This window comes from Brassica napus, chromosome A7, assembly GCF_020379485.1.
Source record: "Brassica napus cultivar Da-Ae chromosome A7, Da-Ae, whole genome shotgun sequence".
Classification (NCBI taxonomy): Eukaryota; Viridiplantae; Streptophyta; class Magnoliopsida; order Brassicales; family Brassicaceae; genus Brassica; species Brassica napus.
In genome coordinates, this window is record NC_063440.1 from 10,980,289 (window position 1) to 10,991,340 (window position 11,052).

General features: G+C 34.3%; 1 protein-coding gene and 1 pseudogene across 1 annotated transcript; both read right to left on the minus strand.

Annotated features, from left to right (window-relative positions):
* Positions 1–762: 762 nt before the first annotated feature.
* Positions 763–3,296, minus strand: LOC106355170 (annotated as a pseudogene).
* Positions 3,297–5,961: 2,665 nt separating this feature from the next.
* Positions 5,962–7,290, minus strand: LOC106355169 (transcription factor RSL3-like). The gene is made up of 4 exons (XM_013795168.2): positions 6,946–7,290; positions 6,661–6,855; positions 6,163–6,294; positions 5,962–6,057 (listed from the first exon to the last, which is right to left on the minus strand). The coding sequence occupies exons 1-4, from the start codon at positions 7,288–7,290 to the stop codon at positions 5,962–5,964; spliced, it is 768 nt and encodes a 255-aa protein (XP_013650622.2).
* Positions 7,291–11,052: the final 3,762 nt, after the last annotated feature.

Consider the following 11,052-nt stretch of genomic DNA (forward strand, 5'->3'; position numbering starts at 1 on the left):
ATTTAATTTCAAAGTTATTTACAATTTTTAAGAACTTCACTTATAAGTAATTTCATTTTAAACAAACTTAAATTACAAAAATAAATATAATTTTAATAAATAATACCAATAATTGGACTAATTTTGAAAATTTAATAAATTAAGTATTAATAAATCAATTTTAAAAAAAAAATCAAAAATCAAATCTTAAATCGCCATTCAAGTTATTATATTATATATTTATTGGTTTATAATTGGATTAATTTTTAAAAATATTTTATTTTTAATTTTGAAATGTTATTTTTATATATTTCTAAAAAAATTTACATTTTTTGAATTTTGTCAGATTTTTTTGAATTTTCTATGTATTTTATCTTTTATTTTTAGAAAAAGACTAACACGTCATCACAAAATGAACACTACAAGTCTCCTAGTTGACTTGGAAAACAAGTAAACTTCATTGGAAGTTTGTTATGATAAAAATATCACTTTCACGGTTTAAAGTGCTAGTAAAAAATGTTCAGTATTTAAAGTGCGAGGATATCACGCTCTTAAGGTTTAAAATGCAATTTTCCCCATAATCGAACTGGAAATGTTGAAAAAATAATTTCGCATATCCATCTTAAACAACCATACATCAGAAAAAAAACTTTATATGGTTCTTTTTAGAAATTGAATAAAACAATAATTATTCGAGAAAACATTAAAGAACTTAACGAGAACATTAATTAAGTTTTAGCTAACATCCATCATCCATGAGATGGGTTACTCAAGAGACTATAATTGTGTGACAACTCAAATTACAATTTATCAATGGCTCTCTAAGAGCAACAACTGTTATATCATAGGAACAACGCATCCAAAAACTTTATTGGAAAAAAAGACTTCAAATGCTACACATATATAATGAAGGCACCAATCATATGATTCTAAGGGTAGACATATAGTAATACATTATTCATTCATTCTCCACCATCGCAGCGTAATGCCCATCGTTCAAATTCTGCAAATCACAAAACACACTTCCACTATATTCTTCCCCCACAACAAAATGTTCTAAGAAGACGAATCAACTACAATCTACACTACCTTAGCTAACATCCTCTGCTTGTTCAAGAATAGCGTCCTTGCCTTGTTGAGAGCTGAGTTTGGTGATTTAAACAACCTCTGCCACAAATAATAGCAAACAATGCGATGAGAAACGTTCATGCTTAAAACCAGAAATAATCAAAGGAACTTAAGTCTAGCAAACAAACAAACCTTTTCTTCACTAGACATAGTAGAATGTCCACCAATCTTCTTTGGAGTGAAACTAAATACATCATGAAGGAACTCATTCTCCTGTAGTTTTGCCAAATTGAATGAAACAGCAAAGAGTCAGCTTTTAAAGATGTGTGGACACTTGGAAAGAAAGAAAAACAAGAAAACAAACCTGCATATGCTTGATAAAGCCACCCCCAAGGAAATGCTTCAAAAAATTTAACTGATGAACAAGAAACATGTCTATGCTTAAAACACAGTCACAAGAAGAAGATAAAGAGACAAACAACAGAACAGGTCGAGAGAAACCTGTATCATCTGATACCACGTTGACGTCTGTAAAGAGTCCCCACCAACCTTTGTAGAGGTTTCAGGTGCGACTCCATTCTAATCAAAATTCAAACAAAAGAGTCAACAAAAAACCTCATCAAGAGCATACAAGGTGGATGCATGCATACCTCAAGAAACTCAACGAGATCTTTGAACAAACTTCGTTGCGTGTTGAGATCTTTCTTAGCAGAACCTTTACCACCTGCTTCCGCAGCGAGGTCTCTAACTTGGTTAGTGACTTTAGATTTCAAGCCATGCATGTTCATCAATGCCTCCTGAGACACACAACCTTCTTTCACTGATCCATTAGCAGCAGACCCTTTAGCTTCAGCAGCAAACTTCTCTAGAGTTCCCAACTCAAAATAAGAGCAAGCGCTTCACCAGCAGCTGTACGTACAGATCGGTCATCTTTTTCCAACAGCGAGGAGAGATAAGTTACGATCCTGCAATGATTACCAATATCTAATCAGCTTATATAGATCCATTAATAAGTGACACTAGGTGAAATAAATGCTTCGAGCTCCACTCACTCTTGCCAAAGTTTGGGACCTAGAGTCCATCAGTCAACTGTAGTGAGCAGAAACGCCCAGGAGGACACAACAGTAGTTATAACAGCAGGTGAAGGTTTGGTCGCAATAACCTACACAAAACGCCAACTTACCCTGTGAGCCTACTGCACACTTTAGGTTAACCAACTGTTAGAACTCTCGGTTTAATACGAGAAAAGAGTAAAGATGCATACATTAGAACCTAGTTTGGGGTGAATCATTTGCCATATAATCTGCATAGATCTCTCGGTTTGCTCTGGATTGGCCCCACCAACAAAGGTGATGACTGCTAAACACTCAAGAATCTGAATTTAACAAAGCGTGAATTCAAGATTGGACATTATTTAGAGTCTATTAACAGAATGACAAGCTACTAGATAATGAAATCATTAATACCGAGGTTATTTTCAAGGCTTCACGACTAGATTTAAGGGCCTGAGAAAGAGGAGTGACAGATTCTTCAAGAATCTCTTGTGCTTGGTCGCCGAGTCCAACAGTCAATGCTAGCAACCCTGAAAAGCCACATTAACTAACTGTTATTTAATAAATTAAGCTAAGGAGAATGATGCATAAAAGTTGCTTTAACTCGGGGACTAACCAATAACATTTGATGCTAAGGAGGTCTCCTTACTAGACCCTTTCTTGGTGCAGTGTAAACACTGATGCAATAGTGTGGCAAATCTGCAACGTTAAGAAGAAACATTAGACAATTTAGTCATGTATGACAGTATGAGATTAAACTACATCGAAATAGAGAAAGAGACGATTACTTCTTTTCGACAAACTCATGCTGCAAGTCGCTGTTGAATGCATCAACAATGGAAGCCAAAGCTTGCTCTCTCGTTGAACTCCTTCACATCCAGAAAGGAATCCAAATATTATCAGTTTTGCATCCAAAATCAAGCAAAAGCGCATTCAAAACCAGCTTTGAAAACAGTAAAAAGTGATGGGAGAGGAGAGGAGAAGCATACCTTTTCTCATAGAGAGCATCAAGGGATTGATCCAACAGAACATCTTTGTGAACCTGAACTTCACCCATGCCAGGTCGTTCAGATTGCATGATGGAGGAAGAGCTTATACTACTCGTATCATCATCGCTATCAAACAAATCCACCCGAGCGTTCTTACGCTGAGTTTCTGCAAAAGTGATGCTTAGTTTCCTATATCAAAACTAGGGGTGGGCGTTCGGGTACCCGTTCGGGTTCGGATCGGGTATTTCGGATTTTCGGGTATTTTGGTATAGAGGTGTAGAACCCGTTCGGGTATTTCTGTACTTCGGGTCGGGTTCGGGTATTTTAAGTTCGGTTTCGGTTATTTCGGATCGGGTTCGGATATTTAGATTTTGAAGAAAAAAAAATAAAAATTTTCATTTCTCAAATTTCTTGTATTTAAATATATAACTTTTCACTTAACTATTTTTTATTTTTAATAGATTGCATGGTTAATATATTTGGACATAACATTTTCAAACTAAAAAGACATTAATTTGGTTATTGTTTTTAAATTTTGGATGTAACTTTTTGTTAATTGCTGAAATAAGAAGTTTGACATGCATTTTAAGCGAATAGCAAATCATATTCTACGTAATTGTATGTATATCATATGAATTTAAAGTATGTGTAGTATCAATATAAATATTTTATATAAAATGAAAGATGTAAACTATAAATATAAGATTAATTATCATATGTTCGGTTATTTTCGGATATCCATTCGGGTTCGGATATTACCCGTTCGGGTTCGGATATCCAATCTCTCCTAATTCAATACCCGTTCGGATATTTTGCTACTTCGGTTCGGATTTCGGTTCGGGTTTTTCGGATCGGGTTCGGATGCCACTTCGGATTTCGGGTAAAATTATCCCTATATTTAATCTAATTAAACACAATTTAAAAGTTAATTTGAATTTAAAAAAGAAGTTAATGGAAAAAATGAAAAAAAAATTGAAAGGCAATCGAAAAGAAAAAAAAAACGGTATAGATATGCATCATAGAGAACAAGAGTTTGTGAGAAGAATCAAAAGAAAAACTATGGGAAAACTATAGATTGATGAAGAAGAGAAGGGAGAATCATTTTTTCTTTAATTTTTTCAAGTAAAATCGACCATAACACGTTTTAGGAAGTTAGAATATTTTTAGGAGATTTTTATAATATTTCCTTAACTGAAATTTCATTAATTTTCGCAAAAAATCAGGTATTCTTATCCGTAGAAGGCGACTTCTAAAAGTTTAGAAGAATGATAAAAATTTTGAATACATTTTCTACTTTGAGTAGACGTAAGAGTACATTGTAGAAAACACATTCCCTAAAATTTAGAATACTTTATAAACGTAGAAGATGCATTCGGAAGGAAAGTGGATACCTTTACGATTAGTAGAATGCACATTCCTCTTTTTTAGAAATTTAGTAAATAGTAAAATGGACGTTCTAAAAGAAGTAGATGAACGTGTTTATTTTAGAAATTGTTTTCTACTATACTATTTTATGTTGAAGACGCATTTTACTTTTAGTAGAACGTATCTTAAAAATCTTATTTACCAAGTTTTTGAACAAAACAAAATTACCAACTTGTGTATATGGATGTTTTATTAATTGTTTATATTTTTAATAATTTTTTTGATTCTCAAAATTATTTATTTCATTAGTTTTCAGAAATACAAAGGGTAAAAAGGAGAAAAAATGGACAAAACTAGCTTTATACCAAAGGGACAACAACCTGGTTTTTTTATTCTCTTTTGGCAATTTTCCCTATAGAATATTCTCTTGTATATTTTTGAATATCTTGTATTTAGATCTTCTGTTGTAAAGATCACGGTATTTGTGTAACTACTCTGCCTTTATATAGGCACCTTAAGATAATGAAATCCCTCAGGGAATTTGATCAGCTTTCACTACTTTCATCCACTTAGTTTCTCGTTTGTTTGATGCTTGTATACGTAACCCATCAGGTTCTCAGAAGTCAGAACTAATATTATCAGTTTGACTTAAGAAAACAATATATTATAAACAAGGTTAGAAGCGCAAGCTTCAGTGATTTTTATTCAAGACTGGTAGTGATTGGTACTTGGTACTAAGCACAATGATATTTCACGTGAGACACGACGACACTGGAATAAGCACAATGATATTGTAAACAAGGTAAGAAGCGCATGCTTCAACGAATTTTATTCAGGACCGGTTCTGACTAGCACTTGGGGTTGTACTTGGTACTAGCTACTGACTATATTTCACGTGAGACACGACATTGGAATAAGCAAGCAGTATGATGTTGTCTCTAGTTCCTCTCCACAGATGAACACTATTTCTCAATTTTCTTCTTTTTTAATAGCGTAACATATATAATTTTTTCCAAATTTCCTAATAATTATTCAGTACTAAGTAGAAACGAAGGCTTGATATTATTTGACTATGGGATCAAAAGACTTTGGCATGGCCTCTTTCGTGTGGCATCCTAGGAAAAAAAGGATGCTTGGCTACGTACGAAGGGTTTCCTCCGTCGAATAATACTCCAATAATATAATGTATCATATTTTTCAAATTTGTTCATTTGATTCTAAATAAAGCCGGCGATTTAACTATATTTTCTTAACAGCTAGTTCAAATATATATTTTGTTTTCAAAAATGTGCGAGGAAAGACTGATTGTTATTTTATTAGTCCCAGAGTTGACTTTTTAATATTTTATTACCCGAACCTTAATAAAGAAAAAGACACAAAAAGGAATAAACAAAAATATCAGAATGAACAACAACACCATTAATAGAAAATGGTACGTTCCCAAAGTAGACCTCGCTGGTAGGGCTCAATTAAAGGGATTATTCATATGTTCTAAATCGGTAAGTTCTTCACGTAAGCCGAGACAAAAGGTTGTGATGGAAACCCATGTCGATTCCATTGTAAGCCAATGGTGCGTACATCCATAGATCATCCGAGCTCAATAACTACATTCAATAACATATAGTGCATTTTGTTTAGTTAGAATATAGGTGTTATAGATATAAAGGTGGGTTCTAAGGAAAATAAAACCATAAAAGTAATTTACATACCTTAATTTGAAGCTGCAAGAACTTCACGTAATTCACCGCTTCTTCAAGCATCGTGCTTATATCAACTTTTGTACCGTTTGGTACAAGGTTTTGCAGCGTCCTGAGCCTTTCGTTAATCTTCTCTCTTCTTTTCTGCAAAAGTCATTACCATAATTAATTAGAAACCCACAAAAACTGTAAACTATTGTGTATTAGTATTTTTGATTTCTGAAAATGACTTTAATCTCGGTTGCACAAGCAAAAGCTAGGTTTGTTTGGCCGTAAAACCCTTTAAGTAGATAGGATAATTTTTGCAAAGAAAAAGAAAAGAATATCAAGATTTTCAAAAGTATAATACGGATCTAAATAATTGCAATTTATTCGTTTACTTAATCAATAAACAAATCCTAGAAAATCGAGTTTTGCTTCTAGGTTTTCTTGTTTTTTCAAGTTCAATTTGAGAGTGATTCACAACGGTTTTAAGATAGAAGTCCTAGAAACTTTCACACGTTTTCTTACCCGAGCATAAAGGCTTTGAGGATCAGTAGCTTGTCCTTTCGTGGCTCTTGTTTTGCCTTTAGCACTTGCAACCGAAGCTTTCTCCTCAACTGAAATGGTGCTTATACTCTGACCATGTCTCCAGCTAGTGTTGCTTTGGTAGACTGTATCTGTTTCCGGGTTTACCCTCTGCTTTTTCTTGGCTTTGACCAGCTCCTATATCGTGTTAATGATGTTGTAATTAGTTTATTGCATAGAAAAATGAATAAATGCAACCGTTGTAGACGTTATTGATCTTTCACTTACTTGTCTTGTGGTGTCACAGTTAGAATAAGTATTGTGTAGATTCTCTAAGTTAAGATGTTTCCTCTTGAGCGTTGCCGTTTCTTGGAGGTGATTTTGATCCCAAGAATCAAGCGTGGTCGGAAGATTCCCTCCCAGCATTGCGCCAAGTGGGAACATATCAGGAATTAAGAGAGTATGATGATTAGAAGACGAGACATTGTTCTGGTGATGATGAAGATGATCATTGTAGAGGCTAGAGAGGCCGAGAATCTCATCTCTCGGTCGGTCCTCCTTAGATGATGAACATTGATCAGAATTGAACATCCAAAAGAGAGACTCCAATTCACCATCAACAAAAAGGTCCATCGCTCTAACCTTCAACTCCTGCCTTTCTCCTTCTTCTGCTTGTTGGTTCGTTTATTGTTATAATAGTTCTTGATCTAGTGCACCTATATATATAGGTCAGATATGTACCTTTTTTGTTTTGAAAACGGCAGATATGTACTTGATGAAGAGAATATTCCTATTGAGGAAGGTTTAGAAATACAGCAATGAAGAAAAGAAATAAATAGATTACTAGACTGTTGTAATCATTTGTGTCATGAGAAAGAAAAATAAACGAAATGAAACCATGCATGATGTTGAACACGCTCCGTCAACTTGTGGGGTCGAGAAGGAGTGATGAGACCAGCTTTATTCCTTTACAATATTTATATATTATTTTCTCTTAATAAAAATTCGTTTATATATATATATTTTGTCAACAATTCATTTATATATATAGTCTATCTTTTTGTTACAACGAAAACGAAAAGTTATTATATTACTCAAATTTAAGATGGTCTTTATAACCATTCCAGGAATAGAACAACCAACCAAATCAAATTTTCTATGGAATGATCTTGTCGTCCTAGCTAAAGAATCAACAATTTGATTCTGCGCTCGTGGGATATGAGTAATCTTAAAGTCTGGTGTTGAGGTCAAAATCGGTTACGACGAAATCAACGTCAAAAACTTTCTCGGAAATATCCTCTTTGAAAAAAAAAAATCAAAAGAAAAAAAAGTGAGAAAACCTAAATCAAGTTTGTGTAACAACTCCGCAAAGGATTCACACGATAAGTCTTCGAGAAAGATTACTCTAGGCCCCGCACAAACGGATTTCAAACAACGAAACAACTATAAGGCACTATCGTCCAACTCGCCGAAGGGGCGAGTTGGACCGAACACACCGTCCAACTCGCCGAACGGACGAGTTGGACCAAACAAGACGTCCAACTCGCCGAACGGGCGAGTTGGATCGAACAAGACATCTAGCTCGCCCGTTTGGCGAGTTGGATCGAGCAAGTCGTCCAGCTCGCCCATTCGGCGAGTTGGACCGAACAAGTAGTCTAACTCGCCCGTTCGGCGAGTTGGATCGAGCAAGTCGTCCAACTCGCCCATTCGGCCCAAATCGTTATGACAATTTATCTTTTATTCTAAAGGAGAAGATAAATGTCAAGTTCGAAGGATAAATTTGAAGTTTCCAAAGATAAACACTAAGATCGAATGAAAATGGAATATTTCTGTGAAGTGATAAACTCGACCGAGGGCAGAAAAAGAAAGAGCAATCCGCCTCTAGGAGAAGTATATAAGGACGTCGAGGTTGAAGACGTCGAGGTTGAAGATGCAGAGGGACACAATTTTTCTACTCAGAGCAAACTTAGCAATTAGAGCATTTAAGCAACTTTCCGTTTTTGTTATCGAGCTGCAACTCAACTAGGTTTCCGCAGTCTTAGGTTGCTAGAACTAGGGATCTCACCGACAGCTCTCGTGGCCAAGGCTTTTACCTTGTTGTAACGCTCATACGCAGATTCAGAATAAAACATTTCTTGCTTTCTTTTTGATTCTCATATTTTTCATCTATATTTTTGTGTTTCTGATTGTTTGGCGTGTGGCTTATCAGATATCCGAGACCTTTGGGAAATTTAGGGTTTCCTATCTTTCTTAATTCAACAGAAATCGACAGTGCGAATTTTGGTTCCCACATCCGGGAAACATATATGCAAAGTCTATATCCTCTCCAATTCTGTTGAAAAACTTGGCCAAGCGTGTGGCTCCGTAATCATGGCGATCAAATCTTTGTAGTATGTTCCAAAGCTTTGACACGTCGAGTATTGCATCATACTTTCCATCGCCCATCTTATTGCTTCTACTTATGAGTGCAAAGGAGACTCTCGTCGAATATAATTTTGTGCCCCCATAAGTTAAACCTTCCCCAAGCTGTCCATCCACGCCCATCCACACCTGCTAAATTGTGATGTAGATGTCCATGGCCCATCTATCATGCAAATATTACCCAAGCTTAAGACTTAAGGTTCGTCACTACTATGGTCTTGTGTATTTGATGGTACCATCTCGTTTGCATTGAACCATGTTTGGCATTCACCCTCTGTATAACGAACTAGCTCCAAAGGATCTCTGTCAATTCTACTAAAAAGTTTATCATTTTTGCCTTTCTAAATTACCAGATTATCCAGGAATAAAGATCTCTATCTAAATCTGCCGCAATAATAATGTTCTTCCTCCAAAGGAGATAGTCCATATTAGCATAGATATTCGAAACAAGAAAAATATTTGAATTCTTTAGCGTCTAGGATAAGGGCTAAACTTGTAGAGTTGGTGGGCAATCAAAAGTCGCATGAGTAACAGATTATTCTGGTTCTCCATATCACATCGCATGTTACGTCTTATCAGTTTTTTTGTTACTGCAAAATGACATGTTATCAATTGCCATATAAAATAACAAATTTTCTGTGGGCTTTTATCTTCCAAGCAAAGGCTTGAAATTTTGTTATAGTGGATTTTAGTATTTCTTTTTCTTCGTCAGGTTGCATTAAGTTGCGAGCTACCAAGTATCCTGATTTAGCTGTGTAGAGGCCATTCTTCGTGTAGTATATGTTTAAGATGGTTAATATATTATCTTTCAAAAAAAAGAATGGTTAAGATATCAATACAATACTAAAAGTCAAATATAAGCCATGGAGAGGGTGTCTACGTAGAATAGAAAAATCAACCAATTATAGAGCTCGAAGTTACCATGACATCTCATTTATTTTTTCGTAAAAAATACTAAAAGGCAAATATAAGCCGTGGAGAGGGTGTCCACGTAGGATAGAAAAATCAACCAATTATAGAGCCCGAAGTTGCCACGTCATCTCATTTATTTTTTCGTAAAAAATGTAAAAACAATGCGAAGGAAATGATCGAACCCGGTATAGTACTTTTTGGTATTAAAAATCAAAATCAATACAATACTAAAAGGCAAATATAAGCCATGGAGAGTGTGTCCACGTAGGATAGAAAAATCAACCAATTATAGAGCTCGAAGTTTCCACATCATCTCATTTATTTTTTTCGTAAAAAATACTAAAAGGCAAATATAAGCCGTGGAGATGGTGTCCACGTAAGATAGAAAAATCAACCAATTATAGAGCCCGAAGTTGCTACGTCATCTCATTTATTTTTTCGTAAAAAAATGAAAAAACAATGCGAAGGAAAGGATCGAACCCAGGTTAGCATGAAATAAATATAGGATAGTTACCACTAAGCCATTGAAACTTTCTTGTACACATATACAAGAGTCACTAAATAAATAATCACAAAATCTTATGTACAATTACAATAATATGAATTTAACTTTCAAGACTCCGATACTTTGTTTTGTAAAAAAAAAACAGTAAGTGATTAAACTAATATATTCTTTGAAAGTGTGAGAACATTGACAAATAAGAAAAATCATAGATTTTTTTTTTCGTGACAAAGTTAAATTTTTTGTAAAAGTAAGTCTAACATATAAATTTTCGTGACAAATATGAAAAATCATAGATTTTTGTACAATTCTGACAAAACAACTCAAAACATAGTTCTCTAATATCTTAATAAAATATTATTTAAGGGTGAAATATTTAAATATATCAATTCAATAAATTTTGAAATTTATAGACAAAACAATAACACAATAAATTTTGAAACATTTGTTTAACCTATCGATTTCTTTTCACGAGAATCCAACTAAACAAGATATAAAAACAATTAGATTTACAAATATTTAACCACCATTTTATTCAATTTTTATTAATTTCAAATTGT

Excerpts from the sequence above, each read along its gene's own strand:
- LOC106355169 (XM_013795168.2), bottom strand. The coding sequence starts at position 7,290 with ATGGACCTTTTTGTTGATGGTGAATTGGAGTCTCTCTTTTGGATGTTC. Across the intron at positions 6,856-6,945 it reads ACTGTGACACCACAAGACAA|GAGCTGGTCAAAGCCAAGAA; the intron begins GTAAGTGAAAGA and ends AACACGATATAG. Across the intron at positions 6,058-6,162 it reads TCTTGCAGCTTCAAATTAAG|TTATTGAGCTCGGATGATCT; the intron begins GTATGTAAATTA and ends TATTGAATGTAG.